This window comes from Acanthochromis polyacanthus, chromosome 11 (assembly GCF_021347895.1).
Source record: "Acanthochromis polyacanthus isolate Apoly-LR-REF ecotype Palm Island chromosome 11, KAUST_Apoly_ChrSc, whole genome shotgun sequence".
Classification (NCBI taxonomy): domain Eukaryota; kingdom Metazoa; phylum Chordata; class Actinopteri; family Pomacentridae; genus Acanthochromis; species Acanthochromis polyacanthus.
In genome coordinates this window covers 7811456-7838633 of record NC_067123.1, presented here as the reverse complement: position 1 = coordinate 7838633, position 27178 = coordinate 7811456, and the positions used below count along the sequence as shown (strand labels likewise).

The 27178-nt window shown below is 40.0% G+C and overlaps 1 protein-coding gene across 1 annotated transcript in view; it reads right to left on the bottom strand.

The window, feature by feature from the left end:
* Positions 1 to 27178, bottom strand: part of macf1a (microtubule actin crosslinking factor 1a) — a 356367-nt gene that overhangs the window by 147030 nt on the left and 182159 nt on the right. Inside the window, exons 6-10 of the mRNA XM_051956148.1 lie at positions 26823 to 26915; positions 5423 to 5589; positions 2334 to 2446; positions 1083 to 1189; positions 518 to 637 (exon numbers count right to left, since the gene is read on the bottom strand). Of these exons, the coding sequence (XP_051812108.1) occupies positions 518 to 637; positions 1083 to 1189; positions 2334 to 2446; positions 5423 to 5589; positions 26823 to 26915 (600 nt within the window). The remainder of the gene's footprint in view (positions 1 to 517; positions 638 to 1082; positions 1190 to 2333; positions 2447 to 5422; positions 5590 to 26822; positions 26916 to 27178) is intronic.

The following is a 27178-nucleotide window of genomic DNA, read 5'->3' as shown; positions in this document are numbered from 1 at the left end:
TTATCGTGCTCTTCTCCCTCTTATTTCCTGCCTCTCTCCATCATTTAACAAAAGGCACAAAATGGTCAAAAATGAAAATTAAAAAAGAAAAAAAGCCCTGCTAAGAAATAACCGGTTTCTATCCTTAGACGGCTTTTCATTTTACAGTCGTAGGCAACGTTGAGTTTCTATTAACTTTAAAAGGGAAAACATGAGCCAATCAAAACAGGGCTCTATAATAAAATATGACCAATTATGCTTATCAGACAGAGTAAATTAGAAATGAAAACTGGCCTGTAGGTGTTTGCATGCTGAACTCTAACAGGTAGTGAATGATTTCTTGTTCATTTAACCTTCTGCAGTAATTAGATTTTATTTAAGTGTAATAATTATACACAACATTACCTGAGGTGATGGATTACATGTACTCTTCATTTATGTGTTTTTTGGGGATTTTCTGTCGATTCACAATAAAGGTCTGCTACATGTTCTGCGGTTCATGATAATGAATGTGAGAAAACGCTGCAGTGAAGCTCACCTTGAGTTCCACGGGGTTCTGAGGGAAGTTCTTGTTGGCCATGAGGGCCGTATGCTGGCGGCTCCACTGGAGCAGAGACGAGAACCTGGACTGGTACTCTGACCAGCGCTGGTCCACCTCCTGATGGAAGACAGAGAGAGAATGAGGAGATAAAATGAGAGAGAAACAAATAGTAATAAGAGCTGTGAGTAGATAGTTATATATTACACATTTAAAGATTGCCTCGAATGGTAACAGACAGATTTAGTTTCACACAAAGTGATTAATAATAAATGACCAGAACACTGTTCAATTAACGGCCTCATTATTTAAAAGTTCCAGTTCATTACTCAACAAGCTGCACAGCGGAGAAGCAAACAAAAGGGAAATAAACTTTCAGCTGAGACCGGAACGAAGAAATGAAAACGCTGAAAACGTATACACTGGAGAGTATTTTAAAAGTTAACAGGAAATGGTACTGTAATGTCCTACAGACACTGAAGCATGGTTCATGCATTAAACCAATAACATTAAAGCCATTAAACACAGTGTGAGAACATTTCATTGAGATGGTGAGGTGACATACGTGTGCGGCGATGCCTTCTCCTCCTTCTGGGATTTTAGGAAAAGCATCGTAGATTGAGGAGACATACGTGATGACCGACTTCTCATCTGGAGACGGAACATCAACATCTGGGGAGAAAATTCAGAAAGATTCATGAAAAAAAATGCAAAACCACAAAAGAAATGAAAAACTAGGTCAGTACTGCATTTTGTGTGCTGAAAAGAAATGCATGTTTACAACATACCATATGTAGCAATAATAATACTAAATAAGAAGAATAAGAAAATGAAGATCAACAAGAACCAGAAGAAGAAAAGAAGAACAAGAAGAAGAGAACACACAGAAGAAGACAAAGTACAACAACTCGAAGAAGAAGACAACAAAGAAGACAGACAAGAAGAAGACAAAGATGATGAACAAGAAAAAGAAGATGGACAAAAAGAAGGAAAAAAAGAAGGAAAAAAGAAGAAGAAGAGGAAGACGGACAAGAAAAAGAAGACAAAGAACAACAACATGAAGAAGAAGACAACAAAGAAGACAGACAAGAAGAAGACGAAGATGATGAACAACAAAAAGAAGATGGACAAAAAGAAGGACAAAAAAGGAGAAAAAGAAGACGACGGACAAGAAGAAGATGGTGAAGAAGATAAAGAAAGTAGAAGACGAAGAAGACGAAGACGAAGAAGAAGAAGAAGATGATAAGGAGTAGTAAGATGCAGAATAGCAGCTGTGAAATGTACAAAATGTGGAGACAGAAAACCACTACAAACATCATCACGGAGCTATTCTGGAGATGATCGCTGGATGCAGCATCACTGATTCTGTAGCAGCAGAGGAAACGTATAGCAAAGCTGAACGCTTCACTGACTGACAATATGAGCCCAAATCAGCCATAGATTCAACAGCGTCCCACTTTTTGTGCTGACAAACTCGTCTCAGAGGACTCAAGAGGTCAACAACAGCTGAAAGTGTCACTTTCCCTAAAATTAATGGCCCGTGGTGAGTGGATTCTGTGGAAAAAAGACCAAAAATAGGACCGCAGAGAGTCTCTACATGGGCAGACACTCATAAATATAAATATGTGTCAACTAGTCAGTCATTAGGGCTGCTGGGATGTCTCTAAAATAAAAGCTGGAAACAAGATAAAAACCTATTTCAGCTCAAAAGGGAGCTCAGTTACCAACATGTGAAATACTAAAACATGGTGCAGATCTTTCTCTGCTCAACCCTTAACAAGCTGCTCGGTGTTTTCTTTCATGTCAACATTCTCACCCTCAGCGTCCAGCAGTCTGGTCACTCCTAAGGATTCGGCGATCTCGAAGGCTTGTTCGAGGTTCTCTCTGTTACTCTGCCGCGACACCACCTCCATGTCGATCAGGTCGGGCCTGAAAAACAAACAGAGGAGACGTGTCGGTGTGTTTGGTGTATCTGTTGGTGTCTGAATCTCTGCATGTGTTCGGTAAACATCAGCGTCTCTGCAACACCGAAACAGTAAATATTCTGCTCTCTTATACCACTTTTGAATGTGTAGATTTGGTAACCTGCATGTTCTACAAACAGCTCTACAGCGTGCTTCTCCTTCACCTATTCACACACAAACATGGACTTCAGTGTTTTGCTCAAGGACACTTGAGCAGAGAGACCAAACCACCAACCTTAGTTATTCTACCACCTGAGCCACGGCTGCTTTAAGAGGGGAGTACACCTTATATGCCTTCAAAAAATCTAAAAACATTTTAAGTGCTTAAACTATTCATTAGGTATCAAATAAATGTTTAGTTAGTGACATACAACAGCTTGGCAAGTACTTGCACATGGTTCACGATCTTTATCTGCCATTTTCTCAAAATCTGTATTTTTTGGGACAGGAGTTACATAAAACCTAATAACTTTTAAACAATTTGAGCAATCATGCTGATTTTTGCACAGATTGTTCTTAAGACAGTACTTCTTAAAATAATGGATGCTTTTTTAAATACTTTATAATCTGACCACTTGAGACCATTTTCATTCTGGGGTAAAGAGTTATTTATTTATATTGAAATGGTTGCTGTGGCAATAAGAAAAAGAGCAAAGCACCCATTATTTGTTTTACAGTAGGTTACTCTATCAAAAGGCATAATAGTCATTAACCCAAAATTTATGGACTCTGAGTAGATAGCATCTAAAGATGGGTCACCGGGAAATGTGTATTGGCATGTTTATGACAAGATTTTGTCCCCAGGGATCACTGCATGTAACGTCTAACTGTTAAAATGATCATTTGCAACTCATAAGCTTTAAAATGATGTATAGCATGTTAAATTGGGTCATATCAAACATTGTTAAGAGCCTATACAATATAATGGCTTTGTGAACCTGTGAAATAAGGAGTACTCGCCCCTTAAAGCAGCATACAAGTATTAAGAACATCCTTGACCTTTAGTGCGTTTGAGTTTTGAATTCAATACTGATTCAAACACTTTCAAACCAAACTCAAAACATTTTATTCTGGGTGTAAAAATTTGAAAAGTTGTATTAAAAAACCCTTTTGAATAGAAACCAACCATCCTTGAACTACTGGTAGAGAGAAGCACGTTGCACGGAGTCGGGTCTGTGTGTTTCTGAATAGTTTAACGTGTTAATGTGTAGGGTCATTTTCCCTTTCAGCCTCAGTTTCAAGGGTGGTTTAAAGCATTTCAGTTCTCTTCGCACATGGAATATGTAACACTGCTGCTTTATTAATCTGCTATTCAGACATAAATCAATTTAACATTATTGTTCTTCATGGCTTCATTTAGACACAACTGTGACGGGGACAGATATTATACGATATCTGTCAAGTGACTGAAAATACATAATTATGCACTATTAAACAGAGGTGTAAATGTAGAACTGCTATTTAACAAAGGAAAACATCACGTTCCTGAGGTGAAAAATGTACACTGTGGGACCTGATGTTAGATCCTGACAGAATCTGTTTCCATGTTGGATATAATTCATGACTATAAATAATTAATTAAGTTATTGCTATTGTTCTAAATCCATAAATGTGTGCAACTTTATCTCCTTTCTGCTGCCGTCTGATGCTGCAGCTATTCAATAAACTCAGAGGAAACAGTCCTAAACAGCTGGAAGCAACAAACTAAACAGAAAAGTACTGCACTGCAGCTTGCTGTTGGATACTGGCCTGAAGTGATTGTGTCTTCACGTCGAAGATAATTTATAGTTCCAGTTCTGTTGTTCTACGTGCATAAATGTGAGAAACTTCCTCTCTTTTTAAAGACAATCATATGGATCCTGCTGATGCTGTGAGTTTTGGATAAACTCAGAGGAAAGAGTCCTAAACAGCTGGAAGCAACAAGCTATCAGTCACAACCTGGATTATATTCATTATTGGTGATTCTCATTGATCTGACCTGTAAATTGCAGGTGAAGTTTTATTTTTGTGAACAATTCAGTTTGTAATAGTGAACAGAAAATGTGTTTTGTGATAGTGGCATCGCAAATCAGAGGTTTCTGGACCAGTATTGGTCCCGAAATGTGGAAAAAAAAAGTTCAATACATTGATTTGCACAACTTTAACCCTCGTGTTGTCGTAACATCCTGCACACTCCCTTTGTCCTAAGAGTAAAAAATGACCCGCCTCCACTGAGCTTACAAAATAAAGCAGTTTAATTGGATTTTCAACCCAAAATCTATTTTACACAAAGAAACAACTGGTCATGCGTTACACTTTGTGAATGTCTGGATTTTCCATCTTCAGAGGGCAGAAAGACTGTTTTCTTTACTAAAGTAGAGGTTTACTATCACCATCATTGTTGTTAAAGGTACTGCATAGGTGTAAGCATCATTTTTGAGCAAGAGGTAGTACTTGCATATCCTAAGAAAGCACCAGAAATGTGCAGAAACCAGCTTTAAATGCATTTTTTGAAGGGAAACAACAGCGCACTATATACTGTACAATGCAATACTGGACTTCTCACATCTGTTGAATCACTGCTCCCACCCACAAGGAGCATAACTGACGACTATAATAAGAACAAAATAAAATAATAGAGACAGCGTTTCATTTTATTGATGTCGGGGTAACTTTAGAAAAAGTCATCAAATGTCAAGTTGACAAAAATGCCATTTTGGGGGTTTTCTTTGCTATTAAACATCGTGGCCGGGGCATTTTTGACCCTGAGTGAACACAGAAGTTAAGTACACCGCTTCAGTGTTTCTATCTGTGAATGTGACAGCATGCAGTTTAGAAATGTGTTCAGGTCTGACCTAGTCATGAAGTCGACGCTTTCATATGCCATGAGATTACTGGAAAGCAGTACATGTTTGAAACTGTGTAAATTCACCCAAACACCACAAACAACCACCCATCTCACCTGTATCTGTGCAGCAGAGCGTTGAACATGCGTCCGTCGCTCCAGGACGAGGTGAAGTTGACGCAGCGGAGGCTGGGGTATCCTTCTGTCGCCTGCTGGCTCCATAGTAACAGCTTCTCTTTGGCTGTGAGGTCGCCTGATTCGCCGCTCACATAGATCTCTGAAATCTGGAGGGAACACAGAAACAGGGCAGCGTTGACATTCACTATTCTCTGTCTGCAGAAAACGGTAATCCTCTGTTGAGCCGTGGTGTAAAATGTAATGAAAAGCATCACATTTACATAAAAAAATCATAAGAATCTCTCCCTCATTCATTATGTTCCATCTAATGATGCGTTCACTGTTGACAAAATGAACTTTATGCTTGAAGACAGTCATTATTTCCCACACAGAAGCAGCCACAGCTACAGTGAGTTTGCAGAAACAAGCACGAGATTTTACTTTAATTCAACCTGACGTCTCCTTTCAGACCCTCGTTCTTCTCTCTGACGATCGATAACTCAGCGAACAAACGAATGAAATTTAACATATGAGAGCATGTATTTGTATTAATGTCTGATTTCTCCCCATTTCCCAGCATCTAGCAGTCTGGTCTTCTCATTAGCTCATCCCCCTCCTCACATTCCTTCCCCTCCTTTTTTCCAGCCTCCCCCCATCACCCAGCCTCGATCTGTCGCCTCGGTTTTTCGCGTCCTTTCATCTGCTCGGCTTCAGATGCTGATCAATCTGCTTCCTCCCCGACATGAGAATATTCACGTCATCTCCCCTTTGTTTCTTCCCTGACTGGGTCAAACACAGGATCTGTCCGTGAAATGTGTTGGAAGATACGCAGTAAATGTTGAAAGGGCTACAAATGGTAGAATCAGTGAGGTTTTAGCATTTTTTTTTGCAGATAACGCTTCATAGTTTTCAGAGTTTCTTCAGTCACAAACTCAGGACATTTAAAAATATCTCTGGAAAGATGCTAGTTCTTAAATGCCTTTGAAATAAAGGTGCAAAATTTATATTCCTTACTACTATTCCTAATTATTGAAACTGATATTTAGCTGTTTTTTTATCGGAATTGTTATCGTTTCATAAAAAGCAAGAAAATATTACTTTATAAATGTGCTACTACCACTTTATAGTCTCCTGCACTTCCTGGTTGGTTACAGCACTTCAGGATAAAAATCAAAAAGTTCTCTTTTAATTCAACATACACTAAAATAATTAAAGTTTGTGTTAGTCTAAATTTTGACACCAATATTTTCAATTTTTCAGTAAATGTACACTACCAGTGAAAAGTTTGGACACACCTTCTCATGCTGTGGTTTTTATTTAATTATTTTCTACACTGTAGATTAATATTGTAGACATCAAAACTATAAAAGAATACATGTGGAATTATGCTGTAAACAAAAAAGTGTTAATCTTCTGTATGAATCTACAATGTAGAAAATAACACAAATAAATTAAAGGCATTGAATGAGAAGGTGTGTCCAAACCTTTGACTGGTAGTGTACATCGGTCTCTGATTTGTCATATTCAGTTTTGTAATCAGTTCTGAATAAACCATAATTGTTTTCAAAATACTCTCCTGTAATCACTGATTAGCTGTGTTATCTTGAGGCAAACTGGTGTAATTGTGACTCACGGTCTCTGAAAGCACCTTTAAAGGTTTGGTTTTGTGGTTGTTTAAACTTAGGAGGTGTAAAATAAAAGCTGTTCAGACATGAAAAAGTTCACTTCTTCCATTTCTAAGTCCCCAAACAACCAATTCGCACTCTAGCTTTACAAGTGAGTCAAAATTCAATCTCGGTGCTATGTAGTGTCTAACTAACCAACAGTCATTCGGCTAAAACTAGATGCAGAGAGAGTTTTCTTCCTGAAAGTAGGCGGGGACAGCAGCAACTCATTGGTTTTCAGAGCAAAACAACCCATTTCAAACAGCCCTAAAACCACGAGTCAAACAGTCATAATGAAATGAACCAGCTTTGTCGCATATTAAGTTATAAAACTAAATGCGAGCATAACACTTTGGCATAATATGGGACCTTTAAAGTCTTTTCCGGTTGTTGATTAAAACCCTGAAAATGAATTTATGTGCATCAAAGTAGAAACATTTGGACTTTTTTCAATAAAATAATTAGTTTCTGTCTTAATGTGTCATGAAAATCACTCTACACTGTTGTGGCCCACATCTCACCCTCCATATAATGACAAGTAGTGATATCGGAGTAATTCAGCCAAACATATTGAAGTTGAAAATTGATTCTGAAGAAGAATAGTTCTGCAAGACAACAGATTTAGGTTTTTAGGTTTGTTTAGTATGAAGCCTTGAAGGTCTGAATCTGTTTTTTTGAGACTGTGAAGGTAGAAATGCTCAGAAATGATGCTTATTTTGCTCATGAAATGCCTTCGAGGATCCAAAAATCACCATACGGACAGGTTAACAAGGTAAAGAAACACGTGGTTTTCACCATGTGGGGTCATGAAGGACATACATGTTTACTGTGAGGAGAACCAGGCCTCCATGGAGACTGACAGCAGTTTAATCTATGTTTTCTAACGGCTGAGCAACACAACAACTTCAGCCATGTTCCCTCTGCGTCCTGCTTCCTCTCAATTTGCACTCTTTAGGTCCACATGTCCGCGGTGACAAAAGCTGAGTGACGTATGTGCAGTAACTGCCGGTGCCTGGCTGCCATTATTGTCATCAGTATTCTTCTGTCAGGCCTCGTTCCCTCCCTCACTGTCTCTGCTGCTGATATAGAGCTATGCAAGTCCATGGTGAGCCAACAGACTGCAGCAACAGCCAAAAAGACGAGGAAGAGGAGGAAGAGGAGGGAGCAGCGAGGAAGGCGAGCAGCAGAAGAGAGGGGTGACTTGCAGAACTATGCTGCATATTCCCACACTATAAAAAATGTATGCTGACTGCAATTTTAAGTCCATTTATTAGTTATTTTATAGATTTTCCTGTATTGTCACATTCCAGATGTAATGTGTGTGATTACTAATAACTAGTAAAATCAAAGAAAAGGAAGAATTAATTTTCATGTTAATCCTTAAAAACAAAACATTCCAAAACTGTAAATAACGTCTACATCAAAAATCTGTAGTGATTTAATGTGAATTACTTGTTTTGCAGAGTATGACTGAAAAATTACAATACTTTTTTTTTTTTTTACAGTTTTTAAAATCAGCAAACGTAATTATTTTACAAATAAATGCAGTTATTTGGAATAAAAATTACACATATTAAGAATTTAAAAAAAATAGTAAATAATTTTTAATAATATTACTGAAAATATTTTTTTACTGTTAGATTTTTTTCTGTTTTGAAAAATTGCAGATACCTAATAAAATAACAGAAAAAAGCAGTAATTTACATGTTAAAGGTAAATTAAAAATAGGCCAAAACAGTAAACAATGTACATCAAAAACCTGCAATTTTTATTTTATTTGCTCTTTTTTGATGACAAAACTACTTAGTTTTTATTGAATTTAAACAGCAAAAGATTATTATTTTACTGTTCTGAAAAATTCTGCATGTTAAGGACCAAAAAATGGTAAATGATCATTTTAGATGAAAAGTCAAATTACAGATAGTAGCCAAGTATTAATCAAGGAACAGCATCAATTTATTAATTTACAAAACTGTAAATAATGCAATCAAAAATGTGCTGTTTTAAAAAAAACAAAAAAAAAAAACAGTCATTGATTATTTTAACCATGTTTGACCTTAAAAATGACACTGTTTTTACAGTATTTTTTATCAGTTTAAAACGTGACTATTTTACAGATATTTTCAGTTATTTCCAATGTTTTTGAATGCTACAAGGTTCCACTAACTTTTTTTCTGGTACCTTTGCTGCCAGTTTTTCCTCTTTTTTCTTTCCTTTTTTACAGAGCTTTCGGTATTTACAGTCTAGCAGTATCGCATTAAGCAACATCTGTTCAGTAAAAAATGCATGCCCGTGTAGGCCAAAACACTGCTGAAACATGCATCATAATAATGAGCACGCCTCACAATCAAGCATGAAGAAAAAGCTGAAACAGATAAATGTTTCTGGCCCTGAACTGAACACTGAACTTCCTCTGTACAACAATTGACTCAGACACGTGCTAAGCTAGCTGCTTAGCATTTCCTCCAGCTCCTCACAGGATAAACAAACACGATGCTGTCAGACTTCAGCAGGAATCTGTAAATGTGAACTCAGCTGTGTGTTCTCATGCAGCCTCTCTGCATGCATCTACTACCTCCTTTGCAGGCAAACACTGAGCGTCTAATCCTCCATCTCAATATTGATACAGTCCTCTGTGTGAGTCTGCATCTGCGTACAGAGAAAACATCGTCTATATGTTGCTACACGTCTGCCAGGCGTGTTTGTAGCGTGTGAACATGTAGGAAGGATTTCAAGGTGATTTAGCTGCACTGAAGCTGCTTTCTAGGAGCATTGGAACAGGCTTCATCAAAGACTGGATCTTGTGGCAAAAACACTGAATTCCTATCAGTCCTATTAACTGAACAGATGCAGTTGAAAAAAGCGAGTGAACCTTGAATAATAAATAAATAAAATAGTTGTTAGCTTCAGAAATATTGATCGGGGCTTCCAAGATGACAAATGTTTTTACCACAACCCAAAGATAATTAGTTTACTGTCATAGTTCAGTGAAAAAGACAAAGAGAAGCAGCAATCTGACAATTTTGACTTGTTTTTTCTTTAAAAACAGCAATTAATTTAATAGCTGACAATCATTTCATTACCATGCAGCTCTAACTTTGACTTAAGAGTATTTTTAGCATTTTAAAGAGTATTTAAGGTCTTGAAATGCCAGGATCATGCCTTTATCTGTGATCCTAAAGTTTGATTTGTGTGATCTCAGCTGTGAAACTCCTCCAGACAAACTCAGTATCTTTTTTTAAATCTCTTCTTATGACTCACTTTTAACACATGACCACATCTTAACTGTTGTTATTTGTTGTAACTATTTAATTCATCTTGTGTTGAGATATTTTATGTTTTGGATTTTTAAAACCTGCCTCTTCTACCTTGAAATGTGAAAAATAAATCACGTTTTTGTTACAGGACAACAAACATCTATCGACATGAACAAGTTGGGGATTTCAACAGAATTAAAAGCGATAAATTCTCATGCTGTGACGACACATTGTCTGGTGAGTTAACTACCACCGTCCTGTTGTAAGCAGGATTGATTAGTAGAGTAGTTTTTATGCATTTTCTGTAGCTAACAATCTCTGCAGTCATGAAAGCATGTCGGCTTAACATCATCAGCTTTTCTAAATCAGCCTGCTGTGTATTCAGCAAACAAAGACGAAGCAGTTCAATTTCACAGCTGTTTACTGATCTGATTCTTCTGAAGCTCCGATTTACCTGAAATCTACATCTATGGTGGCACAGATAAATTTCCTATCTAAATAAACAAATGCATCATGGGAAAATCCATGTGCATTTGAGTGGACATGAAACTGAGAGAATGCAGTCACAACACCATGAAACAATACAACAAATGTGTACATGTGAACACACTAATTTGTACCCAGACTAAGTGCAGGTTTCAGTAAATACAGACTGCAGACACAGTAACAGACAGCAGCTCTGGAAACAGGACAAATTCCTCTGCAGGACGCTTCAGGGGCTGATTTATGTACAGGAACCACACATTTATATCACTACAGGTGTGAAGTCACTGTGATAATACGCATCTCTGCTGCTGCACTGTAAAAACTGAGCAAATTAAAATAAAAAAACTTTGAAAAAAGATTAAACGGTAGAATACCACAACGCCCAAGAAAAATGAAAAACTGTGAAAATAACAGCAAATATCTACAAAATAATAATACTATTAGTCACTGAAAATTAGTAAAAAAAAGATTGTTGATGTGGACATGGCGTCCAGTTTTAGCCTTTTTTGCTTAATTTGTATACATTGTGTAAATTAATGCATTTTTCTGTGTTTCTGTGATTTTATGAGATATCTGTAATTTCACAAAACAGGGAAAATAAGTAAAATTTAAACAATTAGTATAAAAATATCCATCTGTTTTAAACTCTTAATATAGATAATTGTTCTTTCAAATAACTATAAATATCTGTAAAATTACTATTTTCTGATTATTTAAATACAGTAAAATATGGGCTATTTTTACAATCAAAAATGTACAAGAAGTAAAAATAAATAGTTTTGATGCAGATATTATTTACAGCCTTGGTCTGCTGTTTTTTTTTTTTTTTTAACATATATGTCAACATGTAAATTAAATATTTCTCGATTTTACTACATATTTTCCAGAATTTAACAAAACTGGAAAAATCTGTAAGAAAAAGGTTTTAAAATGATCAGTAATTAGACTAAATATTCTTTCTTTCAAATAATGGCAAATATCTAGAAAATATCAGCATCATATGATAATTTAACTGAAGTAAAACAGTGTAATCTGCATGTGGCTCTTTTATGTTGAAAAAAATACAAACAAATTACTACTCAAATTACACTTTTTTTTGACGTGAACATAATTTAAAACTTTGACCTATGTTTTTTACATTGACATGTAAATTAATACTTATTTTCTGTGATTTTACGAGTGACTACCTGTAATTTAACAAAACACGGAAAATCTTTAATAGAACAGAAAATTGTTAAACTTTAAACCGTTTGAAAAGCATATTTTTTACAGTGCATATAACATCTATTTATGATGTCTAAACAAAGGAGTTTACATCCATATCTGACTCAGTCATGTGAATGTTATTTCTGCCAAACTATTAGCAGATAAACACACTGATGGAAGTGAGATTCTATCAGTTAGCTGCAGTTTGGAGTGCAGCTCTGATCCAGTCACAAACATCCCTGATCCAGCAGCAGCCCCCCGAGGCTCCGGACCGGCCCTCTTTTAGAAACATGGCCTCTTTGAAGTTGGTGGGGGAGGAGGGAGAGACAGAGAGGAGACATGGGAGGGGGGAAGGATGGAGGACAGACTAAAAGAGAATATATAACAAGGAAAAAGACATTCAAATGGAAAGTATGCACGTAAAACCCTAGTTTAAAGTCTTAAAGTGAGAGGATGGATGTAGATGGATGTCGATGGATGTAGATGGATATAGATGGAGGAATGATAAATGTGCAGCCTCACACACAGCAGGGTGGTGTCTGGATAAATACGATGAGTGATTTCAATGCTCGGAATCCCCTCGAGGCTCGACCAAGCAGCCGTCGCACTGATGAATGCGCATTTCAAATCCCTTTTTATGCAGGGAGAGCCAACACACACCCACATACAGAGGACAGCTGCACTTTAAACTGACACTCATCCTACGACACACAACACACTCAGGAGTATTGATCATTGCTGTCCAGTAAAACACCGCTAACCAGGGATTTCTGCAGCGCTGAGATCTACAGTATGTCTGTGTTTCTCATGACTCAGCAGCAGGCGAGCATCAAGCGTAGCACTAAACACAACCTGACATGACGTCAGCTGCTCCACTGTACTGGACCACACCGCCTTCATCATGTGAAGGAGAAGCAACAAAGTGTGACAGCTGCTGTGAAACTCGTCTGTCATCTGTAGCTGAATTACTGCAGTGACTGCAGCAGCTTTTTCACTTTCAAGGTGAGCTGTAAGCTAAGAGCTGCAAGCTAACAGCTGTAAGCTAACAGCTGTAAGCTAACACAGGACGGACCACTCCTGCAGGTGAGCTACAGTTAGTTTGTGTAATCTGAACATAAACACACACTGTAGAAAGAAACAAAGAGATGGACTGAAATAAGCTGAGGTTCATGTAAATGTGCATTTGTTTTTTGCAGCATATGATAAATTGAGTCATTATTTTGGACTTCTGAAGCTTCTTTCAGTTGGTTTCTCTGAGGTAATATTTGGATTAATTTATGTACACTATAAAAAAATCAGTAAAAATCTGGCAGCAAGAGCAGCAGAAAAAATATGATAAAATACAGTAGAATACTGCAACGCTCAAAAACTGAAAATAACTGTAAATATCTAAAATAATTTGATGTTTAGCTGATTTAAATAAATGGAAACAGTGTAACTTTACTTCAACTGTAGAAGAAATCGCAATTTGTAAGAATGTTTCTGATGTAGACATTACTTACATTTTTAAAAAAGTCAACACATACTAACTTTTTTAAAGTGATTTTATTAGATATTATCTGTAATTTATTCCAAGACTGATCTACATTTGTAAGGTTTTATTATTATTTTTATCCACAAGAGAAAGTCTGTTTTTATGCAGATGTGACATTTAAATGCTCTGCTGAAAGAAAACTCTGAAATCTGGCAGACTCTGACATTTGAATGCTTCATTTTAGTCCTTTGAAAGTAATTTCTAGTCACATTAATTGTCTGACTGCATTAACTGAGTGGAGACTAGAGGGTTCTTTGAGCACAGCTGTCTCACCAGCACTGTATTTTAGTCTGTATGTGAGGAGTTTAGGAAACCTCTGGAAATTGTTGTGTCTATCAATAAGGAAATGGTCAGAAAGGAAGATATTTGTTCACAATTTCATTTATATTTTGCCTCGCTGGCGATGCAACTGAATTCAAGTGAACAAGCGGGAATTGTGAATCAGATTGTGGATTGTGATTCTGTTCAAAAAGAAAGTTATATAATCACACAATCAGACGGCCCAGCCCTTGTAACAATGGGGAAACTGTGAAAAAGAACACCCTGCTACGGTCAAATGTAGTGTAGAAAGACTGCGGCATAAAATATCCCTCAGAATACAACTTTAGTGATGTTCAATTTAACATATGTCAGCCATCTGATTACCATAAATATCAAATTCCAGCCAAAACCACCGCAGGCAGACAGACAGACAGACAGACAACCAGAGTGATACTGTGTGTTATCCAATTGGTAGGAAATGACAAGTTTCTGTTTGCAGCCAAAGGAAACCCTGTAATTTGCAGCAATGACCCTTTTCTCTCTCACAGACAAACAGCTGGCCTGTCGGTCTCATGCTCTGTACCAGACGTCAGTAGTTTGTGGTGAGAGAAAAACAATATGCAAAGCAGGAAGAAGGAGGAAAAGAAAGGCTGGACAGGAGAAGGATGGAGAGACTGTCTGCTCCGGGTTGATTAGGCCACAGGAACAAAGAGGGAAGCCATGGAGAGACGTTTTAGTGCCTTTACAGAGCTGATAACAGCCTTCATGACTACAAACATGGTGCACGGATGACAACAAAGGCACCTTTAAAAAGCTGCACTCAAACAAATCAAGAGCTGTGAATGACGCTAACCCTGTAGACCAATGGTTTGGAAACACAAAGACATTCCTCAACTTCTGGGAACAAAATCTTTTCAAAAACTGTTAGTGGCGACATCAGGAGTCCCACAATGAAGCTGTGTCACCGACCTGTGACAGATCTCTGAACAAGTTGTTTTAGGAGCAGGAGAGCAGAAACACTTTAGGTAGGCAACAACTAGCCTAGCGTGATTTTTATTGGTGATTAAAATAGTAATTATTTTTAGTCTATTATCTGAACCAAAAGAAAACACTGCTGGGCTTCACAGTGAAGTTATCTTTTTAAAAAAAAGTCACCAAAATGACACCATTTATCAAAGCCAGAAACTGTAAAAACAGAGAGAATTATTGTTTTTCTGACGCTCTTTGAATGAGTCATGCCTGACATTCAGGTCAGTTGGGAAAATCACCCAAATCGACCATAAAATTGCGATTTCTTTTCACCAAAAGCACCTTATTTTACACATCTCATTTCAGAAAATTACCAAAATTCATCATTTACATCAGATTCTTTGAAAAGACCAAGAATTCTTTGTTCTGTTTCCACAGAGGTGCAGGACTTTATGCTACAGTACAACATGAGCCCAAAAATGTGACCGGGGGGGGGGGGATTCAGAAGCTGCTTTTGGGTTCAGAAAATTAAATGACAGATAACTGAAAATGGGCATTATGATTCCTGAGAATGACAGTAATGCCGTCTGACTGCTGTTTTTTGATATTTGTTTTGGATTTGCAAAAACTTAAGTAATGCGCCACATTTTGTTAGATGAAACCAACAACAGTTTGACATTTTGCTGAGAAATGATTTAATTGCTGATGCCTTTGTAATGTATTTAATCAGCAGCTCAACACTTTTTGCCCTTTAAGCAATCATACTGCTCCCTTGTAAGTTTGAATATCAGATTAGTCAGCTAAATATTGGAACTGAAAATAATCATCAAAGACAGTTGGCTAGAGGATGTGGTGTCTGTGTATCAGGACACAAACCTGTGGCAGGTATCTTACAGTAGCCTGTTGGTGCAGTCCCAGCGGACTCTCCATCATAGAGTCCAGTCTCTCCGATGAGCTGCTGGTCAGGCCCCCCCAGTCCGTCTGACTGGGAGTGGTGCCTGCTGTTTCTGGAGAGGTTAACGGCAGGTCGCTGGCGTATCCCGACTCCAGCAGAGACGACTTCTCCTGCGAACAAGCTGGAGAATCCAACCTGAATCCTCTGACAGCCGGGGTCTCCTGAATCCGCAGCTGGTGGGAGGACGAGGGGAAATCCGCTGCAGATATTCTGGATTTACTTCTGTCCTCCTCGGACAGTTGGACTTTGAGAATATTTCCTGTGACTGGAGAGACGGCGGGCAGCTCTTTGCGTACTTCCACCTCTCCTTCATTTTCTCCCCTCCACACTGGAGAGCCATAATCACTGGGGTACACCGTCCTCACCACGCAGAGTTTACCGTCCACCTCGCGGATGTGAACCACACCTTTGCGTTCGCTCGCTGAAGGTGCTTGCTCCGCCTGTGTCGTCCCTTCTGGTGCTGCTTTTTCCTCTCTGTGCTGCTTTTCATCCCTATCTGCTCTGGCTTTGTCTTTTCTCTCCTTCTTCTGTCGGAGGACCCAGGGTTTCTCCAGGACGCCTTGGACTTTCTCCCTGACCCGACAGACCCTCCCTCCACCCGGCGTGGTGCTGCCCAGGGCCGGGGCGGTGTTGATCGGGGTGGTGGTGGTGGTTTGGCTCGGGATGCTGGAGACGTCTATGATTGCGCTGACTGTGTCTTCCTCCCCTGGAAGGCAGAAGACTCCTCTCCAGGCTGGGCTGGGTTTAGGGGACGCTTCAAGTATTCTGTTGGCCAGAAGCCCCCCTACAGTGGCACTAACAGATCCAGGGGACAGAGTATTGCTTAGTGGATTAGTTTTGGAATGAGTAAACTGGGTATCAGGCACTAGTTTTACACTCCGAGCTCCAAAGTCTGTTTCTAGAACTGAAGCTTTTTCCTCCTCATCCTCCTCGTATTCCTCATGCTCATGACTTCTTCGTCGCTCATAGTCCTCTTGTTCTACATCTCCTTTCCTGCTCTTCTTGCCTTTGTGCTTTCGTCTGAAACGTAGACGCTTCTTTGGTGAAAGTGGAGGCGCTCCAGTTAGCTCTCCTTCCCGAGGAGGCCTCACACAACCCATGGAGTTCCCCATGATGCTAACAGAGAATGGTGTATAAAAAACTACAGCAAACCAGGCAGTTAATTCACAAGAGAGGCTGATTACACATTTATTCCAAAAACTGAGACACCGGAGAGGAAATGTTCAGACAGGCTGTAAGTGACGGATGGCTCCCTCATTAATCTGACACCTGTGAGTGATGTGAAGTTAGGAGGAGCAGGTTTAGCTTCATTTTCTGTGGCACCATCTTAAATGAAATCCGGTGAATAAAAACGTGGAAGTATGAGCTGTCAGAGAAGGAAAAAGTGTGAAAATAAGTCTTTTCCTCAGGCAGTTATTGGTGCATCTGCAGGCTGTCGCGTTACAGTTCTGCCCTTCCCGTTTCCTTCACCTGGCTTGCCTTAGACTCAGGCAGTGCAGCGGCCGGCCGAGCCTCCTGTCTCTGAGGACTCCGCTGTTTCTATATGTGCAGACAGCTGGCTGCTTTACTTTGACAGCCCTCTCGATCCAAGAAGACTTGTGGTTCACAGTCAAGGACACAGCGGTGTCAACGGAGCCACGCGAGGGAGGAAAATAAATTCAGTTAGGGTCAGGTGTTTGATTTATCACCGGGCTTCTGGCAGGTGAGCGGTTACCTGGTGTAAGGCAATGTGTCAGGCAGGATGATGAGTGTGGGAGAGAGAAAAAAATGTAGTGCAGTCCATCGCTATCCAGCCCATTAGTGATACTCCAGCTGCTCCACACACACTGCAGGATTTCTGAAAAAGATGAAACCAGTAGCGGTCTCATCTCACTTCTTGATCTGATATTATAATCCCCTGTAATATCAGAGACGCCTGTGACTCGGAGAAGTGAGAAAAACAACACCTTTGATTAAATCTTCCACCGTCCCTGAACCACAAACTAAACCATGTGAAGGTTGCTGTCAGATCCAGGTGCTGATGGTATCCAGGAGCTCTATCTACTCTCAGACCCAGCTCATGAATTAATGATGCCTCCCTCCTGCTGTGGTAATGTTATTGCAGTGCAAGTGAAGAGAAGTAACTCTGTAGGAATGCTATCTGTCACGGCACTCCTTGTGGAAGTAGTATTAATGGCGAGGCTGTCGATATCCCTGGTAGTAACGGCGAGCTCGGTGCCTCATTCTGCCGAGGCTGCACGGCATCCAGATTGGCTGTGGGTGACAGAGTGTGTCGTCAGCCAATGGTGCTACAGATTGCAGAGACTTTCAGCCAATACTCCGACAGCTTGTTAAATACTCAATCAGAGCATCAGCTTCCCACCCCGATGCTTCTGCTTGTCATCTTCCCACGGCTCATCCTGCTCATTGAGCCGGTGTCTCATGTGACGTGTCGGTCCGTCCGCCATGTGCCTCGTTTTTACACCTCGCACCGTTTTCGTCAATATGCTGGAATCCAAAATCGCTGGCGTTGATTTCTCCCATTGAGAAGATTGGCAGGAAAGTTGACAGCCTTTCAGAGATAATCCAGAGTACCTGTGGAATCAAATCGCTTTAGCTCAGAAATCCAGCAAGAAAAAGCAGCTGTTTGTCTAAATTTGGAGGCAGACAATCGCAGACAGACTCCACCTTTAGCTCCCCAGACAGTGTAGCATCACATGCCTCTCCCCTGGATACCACAGCACAGATCCCCACCTCGATGTCAGACCCCCCGAGGACCTGAAGTTGGCTGGAAATTGTGCTCTGGTGCTGTCCAATCATAAACCTCCTATGTCTTCTTGTCAGTGTGCCAGTTACTCAGGCGAGCTTCCCCTCCATCAGGTGGTGCAGTGCGACGATGCAACAGCCTGACAAAAATCCACAGTTTGCAGGAGGTGGGGGGGCATTTAGACCAGGTCGGGGAAAAAAAAAGCCTCCCTCTTCTGTTCTGCTTCTCCTCTCTGGTGTCTCTTTATAGCTCCTCACGTCCACTAGATCTAATTAGGAATAGGCATCTGGGGTAGGAACTGGAGCTGGACTGGTCCTTCTGTCAGCTCAGTAAAGATCCAGACCTACTTCGAGTACAGATGTGGAACGGAGCCAAAGGGATTCTGGGTCCGGTGAAGGGCAGCCCCGAACACCACAGTCCGCACTACATGTCCTCTTAAAAACACAAAAGACGTAGTAGCAGGAACACAGGGCGTCTCCTTTTAAAACACAGGCTCCCTCGGACAGGCATGGCTGGATTGATCCGATTGATACGGTGGAAGTCCAGGAGAGAGAGTGTTTGTGCCTGAGAGGCTGGGCGGTCCCCCCCGGTCAGCTGTCTGCATACGTGTCCACGAGTCTCGTCCCGTTCGTGGCTGGAGGCCTGCTGATGAAGGGAAGCCTGGAGCTCCGGTGGCAGCAGGCAGCCTGGATCCGTCTCTGCCTCGACTGGCTCGGCTCCTCTGCTTTTCTATCCGTCGCTTGCAGACGCCGGCAGAGAAAAGCTTTTATCTCCCGGCTGCTGCAGCTTCACACTCTCTTCTGCTCGATCTCTCACAATCCCACCCCTCCCTCCTCGACTCTCCTCCTCCTGCTATTCGCTTCCTAGTTACTCCCTCTCTATCTCACTCAGCTCTCTCTTGGCTGTTAGTGAGCAGCTTTCAATGCCACAAACACACACACTTGACCCAAAAGCTTCCCTGAATGACAGGCAGCGACAGGAAAAACAGCCAGCAGGAGGGAAATCAAGTCTAAATCACACGGGGGCATGAATATGAGGAATGACTTCCATGTATTCCCTTCACCTGGCCGTGAAGTTATGAATGGTTCTGTTGAGAAAAGGCAGCAAAGGCACGGGAAGAAGGAGGGAGCGAGGAAAGAGGTTTAAGGGAAATAAAGAGGAAGTTGAAAGAAAAACAGGAGGGGCAAAGAAGGAACTAAGCTTAGGAGGAAAATAGGAGGCACATCAAAGCAGATAAAGTTGAGGAAAATACTGTGACTCAAAAGAAATTAGAAATAACTTAGATAACGTTTAAACTGAGGGAGCAAAGTCTTCAAAATCACCGGCTGCAGACAATCAGTGACTGGACAATTATGGCAATATGTAGGATTTTTACATGAATGTGATGAAGCACCGGGATTTAAAAGGCGTTTGATCCCAGAGATTTACCAAAAATAGCCCTCAATCAGATTTTTAATAATCTGTAAACATTTACACTATAAAAAAATGTGTTTGGACTCAAAAAAAAAAGAATACAAGAGCAAAATAAACTCCCCTTTAACAGGGAGAATCCTCTGGCAGAACCAGGCTCTGGAGGGGCAGACGTCTGCCTCGACTGGTTGGGGTGAGGGGGCATTCAAAGTTTAGTCTATTCCCTGTATTATTTCACTGTAAATAACATTTTTATTTGAATTACTAATCATACATCATCTACAGTTTTAAGAAACTGCAATATTTACCACTTTCTGACAGACTCTACACATGAATCAAAACAAAACCAACTTTACCAGCAGCCATGTCAAATATCACAGAATACAATTCCATATGCCAGCATGTAAAATTGATGAAAAGTAAACACCCAAAATCCGAATGATCATGATTGTGTTTATACTGCATCTTTCTAAAAAAAAAAAAAAAAAAAGTTTGAGGGTGCTGCATTAAGCCGACGTTAAAATACAGAGGATAAAACCAAGCAGACAACACACCAAATATATGAAACGCAATGCAATGGATTAAAAAAAAAAAAAAAACGAAACAAGGAGACCAACACGTAAAATATGAAAGAACGAAATAAAATAACAAATTAAGAGAAGTGCTTGAAGTTTTCAAAGAAGCAACAATCAGAACAAGCCATATATTTAAAATCAAGCCAGAAAGCCAGAAAGAACTGAAGGATTGTGGGTAATATGGTCACTTCTACTGGAACGAGTGAAGCAGCTGAAGCTAATGAATGTTCCAACTATGGAGTCAGCAGGTGATGAATACCTGGACAACCTTTTCCAAGTGAGAAAAAGAAAGAAATGAACTGACCAAAACAGCCACATAGAGTTCTGATCTGAGCTCTGAAAACATATTAAACTCCCCTCCTCCCCCACACACAGTCGTAAAGCCTCTACAGCTTCCACCCACCACAAACGAGCCGAGCATCACGGCTCACGCATGCGATTCTTTACTGTACAACACTGAAGCTGCAGAAGAATTCATCACAAACAGGCACCGCAAAGGTGACATCAGCATAAACACTAAGTGGCTCGTGGATGTTTCTACGCAGACAGATATGGATGGAGACCACTAAAAGGCTATACTCTCACAAGGTGAAAGCAATCCATCTTCAGTCATTAACCGAAGCATAAGAGACCAACGCACACAAACACGCATGGAAAAAGGCATGAACCAATCAGAAAACAGCTCTAATCAAGCCCCGGAGGCTTTCATCCCCACGCTGTGGCTACATGCCATCATGAGCCGCCGTAATCAGACTCCAACCTCCGCCTGAACCCAGCGTTTCACGGGACTAGATCGCTGCATGTAGAACCGTCAGAGGCTCTTTTGATCACATATTTAGCAGCTCCTTTGTCCATAGTGTGCACTGAAGCGTGGTGATTGATCTTGAGATTTTAATCATCAGAATTTAGGCTCCATCTGCGTTCTGAGCAGCTTTAAGATGCTGAGTCTTTTATTTCTCACATCCCAACGGTGACCACTGTTAAAGAACAACTACCACGATGAAAAACCCACGTTGCTGTGGTGTTGTGGAGATATTTCAAACTACACAACCACGTAAGAGCTGCACTGCTGTGTCCAAATGATCAAAGATGATACATTTATTAAAGCTTCGTATGACGAGTGCAAGGTCAAATGTGGATGGCACCCAAAGCAAAATACTTTGTTGGAAACCTGAGCCAGTATTCTGGTTCCAAACTGCTTTTTTTTAAAATAAATTAATATATTTTCTTTGCAGATGCAGTCTCCTACTATATCACTACAGCATTTCTACAGCCTTCAAAATAGAGTGAAAATTCCTGCATTTTGTTCATGTCACAGAAAAACTAAACGGCTTCAGTTTTTTCAGTGTCCTGCAGCCATGACACAAAAGATGATCACTGTTCTTCAGTCTTTATAAACCTCCTGACTGTTGCCATGTTATGTGAGGAGACAAAAACAAAGAAGTTTGTATTAAAAATCTGATCATGCTCTGAGCTTTTTCAGGATCTTTATAATTAGCGTTTGTCTGAGCACTGTGCATGCTAAAAAAAAACTCCATGTTCTCCGTAATGTGATGGTGTACTGAAAAAAAAATGGGGATTTATCTGTTTTGTTGAAATCAGTAGAAAATGATCGATCTATGCAACAACAGCCTAAATTAGCACCTTTTGTGCAACACAAATAAACCGACTCCACCTCAGAAAACTGTGACGAATTTCTCCAGCAGTTTGGAAGTTAACCGTCTCAGAGCGAACAGCGTTTTTAGCCAATCACAGGCAGACACAGAGCAGCTGGAGGAGGATCCAAGCACAAGGATGGAGAATTCCAACAAGTAAGAGGAGCTGTGATACCGAGCTAAACGGTGACACCTAGTGGTCTGGATGAGTAACTGCAGCCAGGTTAGATCTGCATCTCGGACAAATTCAGATTTTTATTCTCACTTTCTGTTATTTTACTACATTATTTCACATTTACATTACTGTTTTACTACTACTATATTACTACAGTAAACAGTAATTTTTGACTGTTCCTACAATCACAGCAGTGGCAGTAAAATTAGAAAAAGAAAGCAACAATAAAATGAAAGTAGAAGAGAAGATGAGCTCTGCTTTTTAAGGAGGACAACTAGCAGAGTCTACATGACGAGGACATGAATCTGTCCTGACTGCTGAGGAAGCAGCTCGTCTGACAGGGACCCCACCTCATCGAGCTGGTGAGAAGATGACTAACAACAGTTCTGACCCAAATGAGAAACGATAGCTCAGTGAGAGTTCCTATAATTAGCTGCTGTGCTGAGTCACTCAGTCGCATGTGCACGTCCTGATCACAGAGACCTGGAGGCTTGTTTCCAAAAACGACTTCTTCTTCTACATTATAATAACCATCGTTGTGTTCATTAGTCCACAGCTGCCGGTGGGAATAATGTGAAATCATACATCTCTGCTGATGTGGGCCGCATGTCTGAGCAACAGAGAATAACTGTGTTGTGTTGACTCAGAGCAAATAATAATGTAATCGTTTCTATCCTGCATTACTGTGCAATTTGTTCCTTCTATGGTTAAAATAACATCACGTAAACCTCAACATGACAGCACGTCCTGTTTGCTTTTAAAATTTACTAAAATGATTTACAAAAAGCTTCCAGTGGTCCATGAATCAATCATGTGCCATGTACAGTTCGACTTTTAACCAAAAACAACTAAAATCAATAAATAGGAAATAGCTTGACACCATGATATGTCATCAACATCACTTTAGTTTATAACCAGATCCTGTTATAAGCTGCAAATTTTATGTTTTTCAGTGCAAATATGAAGCCATGACTGACTCAGATGTAACCAACAGTCATGTGACAAAATTTCTGTGAATATTCGGCTGAACTGCAGGCAGTGTTTACACGGAGCAGAAAGAAGACAAAAAGAAAGTTTGAGAGGAAAATAAGACATACTGGATCAATAAAATAAATGCAGCATGGCTCAAAAACGGCTTGCAGAGGAGCAAGTTGTTGGAAGATACATTCAGCATGGTGAAGCATCTCTAGAGTTCATGGTCAGAGTAGCATGAAAACATTTTTTAAGGATCATAAAAAATGTAATCAGACCTGTGTTTTATGATAACTGATATGATGTGATTAGTATGGAGACTAGATTATGGAAAATCTAATGTATTTTTGTTTGGCACATTCTGGGCTGAAATTTCCCAGTAGAAAATCCTTGTAATTGTTAAATTCTTCAAGGAGGTGTATGCTTCCTGTTGGAGTCAATGTAGATGGATGGCTATGTTTATTTAGTTTGAAAAAAGGGTTAAATTCAAAAGAAATTTAGAGCAAACCTGTCCTACTTATGATAGTTGAGAGCTAAAGAGCTCTGCCACAGATACAGGTGAGATCTAATCCAAAATCCACCAATAAGAAACCGGCTCAGAATGGCCTGTATTCTAATATATTATCAATATTGTCAGATTAGGTGACAGAACTATCAGTACCAGTCATCTAACCACCAACACTGCAGGGACTCAGAGCTAATGTGACTGGAGTTTCTCACTGCAGCTCTAATACAAAACTGTCGTCATCTTAAACTCAGTGAACTCCTGAAACAATCTGCTGCTCCGCGGGCCGATCCCCTTCTCTTATTTTTATATTTTGTCCTTCAGTTGTTCGGTCAGGAGCTGTTTGTTTCAGTTTGTTTTCAGCCTCCTTCCTGTCCATCATCTGCTGGTCCTCGTCCCTCCTCCCTACATTTCTTCATCTCTGTATCTAACTGGCTTGGTAACACGATGTTCTGCTGATTCATGCCCGCTGAAGCTGTTGCCAGGGTGTCAGGCGCTACTGTTTCCATAGCAACCGGCTGGCAGCGTCTTCTCGCTCGGGGTCGCGTCACAGCACAGTCTGCTGGTCGCCCGTGGCAACTGCAGCTGGTTCACAACCCCGTTTGATATTAATGAGATGCAAGAAAGCTGCCTGTCCGTGTAATGGTGATGTAAGAGCCTCATGTCTGACGGAGCGGTGAGCTAACGGAGTGCGTCTGCAGGCTACACTGATGCAGGAACATTTGGTGGAAATTATTCCACATCAGGAATCAGAGAGAAAAAAGCTGTTCAGATGGCTGACTGTCGAGACTAAACAAACTGCTCTTTAATAAACATTTATCTCTCAGTTCAATTGTTTAATCTAACAACACTGTCTTTGGACATTTCTTTTCATTTGGAACTTTTTGGCAGCGATGCACACGATGTTTTACACAAAACCTAGTGGCTAAGTCTGAGACCTGTTCGGCTCTTGGCTTTTATTGTGAAGCGAGTGTGAAAGCTGCTCTATAAAGTTTTCAAAAAAGGTTAAGATTATGCAGAAACTGCTCAGAGCTAAAAGTCTGACCCAAATAACACCTTAAACTAAAATATCTTTATGTACTATCAGCCAGAGCTTGACTGATAATGGATTTTTATGGCTGATGCCAACAGTGACTTTCATTTCACACACCACAGCTACTACTCTTTAAATTAGATATTCATATACATATAAATAGGTTCGTAGAATTATTTAGACTTTTATTTGACTTTAAAGTCCTTATCTTGAACATTATGAGGACTAACAATGCATGCTGCATCTTATTTTGTTCAGAACTGTTGATGCTATCCAGATCTTCCATAATTTAATATGATAATACTTCCAGATATTTTATAGTAGCCTTTATAGCAAGGGAAAACTACTACAAAAGTTATGTTTTAACATGTATCTCACTATAAAATGATGGCAGCAGAGATAGTGTGTAAGGAAGATTGTCAGGAAAGTGGCAATATCAGAACCCTGATGATGGAATCACTGTAGTGAGCACATACTACTGCGGTGACAAACATGGAAAAAGTTAATGGAAATTCAAGACTATTTGTATCTGCCATTGCTGGAAAAGTTAAGGCATGTGGTTTAAGTTGATAGAAGCTACACTTTGCTGCAAGTAATACTTTCAGAGTGATTAAACCGAGTAAAAATAGATGTGAATTACAGATATAGATGTGAATTTGGTCACAAAGAGCATCTTTTGGGTTTTATAGGTTAACTTTGCAGCACTGTAACTCACAAACTAGTTATCAACTTAAGACACCGCTTGGCTCCACATCACCATCTTCTGAGCTGCAAAATGTGCTCTGCTACATGTGCTGCAGACAGTGGAAACATTTGTGGGAAAGACAGTTATCAGCACTCTGCTGGACAAATTGTTGGATGAAACTGTTTTTAAATGAGCCCAACAATCTTATTCTGTATTATGTTGCACTAATTTCCTAAAATCCTGACAACTTAATTTCCCTTTGGGGATGAATAAAGTGATTCTATTCTATTCTATTTTGTTAACAATTTCAACTCGTAAGCAGTACATAGCTGCAGTTCAGTTCCGACAGTAACTCCTGGGGGATCCCAGTAAATCCTAGAAGAAGCTCCAGCAGCCAACATGTATATTAAATGGGACAGTTTCTATAAAAACCCTGTATGTCTGACACTGTAAATCCAGGAATAAGGCTCTGATGAAAGCCTGAACATGACGTCCCCTGTGCTGCTTTAATGCTCCCAAACTGCCAAACTGAAGCCAAACTGTGTCCTCGTGTTGTTTTAGAGGACGACCTCCAGCAAGAGACACAACCTCAGGACAACACCACAAATAAATCACATAAATATGCACACGAGTGCCTCAGAACTCAGAGCCCAGCTGTACTTTCTTGAAAAACAAATCTGCATTCAAAAATTTGCAACGAGTGACACCACAAGAACCTATTCAAGTTAAACCGGCAAAAGTTACACACACCAACATGTGAGCTAAACATCAGTTTTCTGTTCACAATCAGCTGTCTGTAAATCCACACTGAGGCAGTGAAGTAAACCAACAAACTCACAGGAAGCACTTAAGACTCTGATACGCAGAACGCATCTCACTGTGAGATTCCACAGAAGAACATTTGCACTTTCATTTCCAGTCAAGTGGCTCAAAAACCCACAAAACTGCCTCTTCTGTTGCGTAAGTGAGCGCCGGTTTGCCAGAACACTCCCACAGAACCAGCTAAGCTCTTCATGGCAGTGATAAAAACTCTAATCCTGACAGCTGGACGGAACACAGAAATAATGTCGACAATTTGTTTTCATTTCACCCATTTAAACTCCAGATTGAATCATCCATAACGACACGAGCCATAACTCAATTATTATGTAATCAATTAGGGGTGTTACTACGTTATGGACTTTCGCTGCCCATTAACTTTCAGTGATGCAGAATTAAAGGAGCAGGTCTGACTGCATCAACACTTAATCAGATCCAAGCCAGCGATTACACAGAGCCAGAAGCTGCAGCACGGTAAATAAAGAGCACCGACCTGGAAGTGAAGGATGATGGTCCAGATGAGTCCTAACGTCAGTTTGGGGTTCCCGTCTGTGATGTCATCGTTCCTGATGTTCACAAGTTTGACCTGAAAACAGGAAAACAGGTGAGAAAGTAGTCAGACTCCTACAGCAAACAACTGGTCCTGAAAATGACACCTGACTGGATAAAAGAGAAGAAAACACACAACTCCATCTTATTCTTATTTCTGCATGTTAGTGAGGATTTGAAATGATCTTTCCTTCAACTATCATTAGTATAAAATGTAAGAGGCACTCTGAGGCTTTGTAGCTGTGCCTTAAAATAAAAAAAGAGGAACCTTTTCCCACAACTTCATCATAAATGCATGGT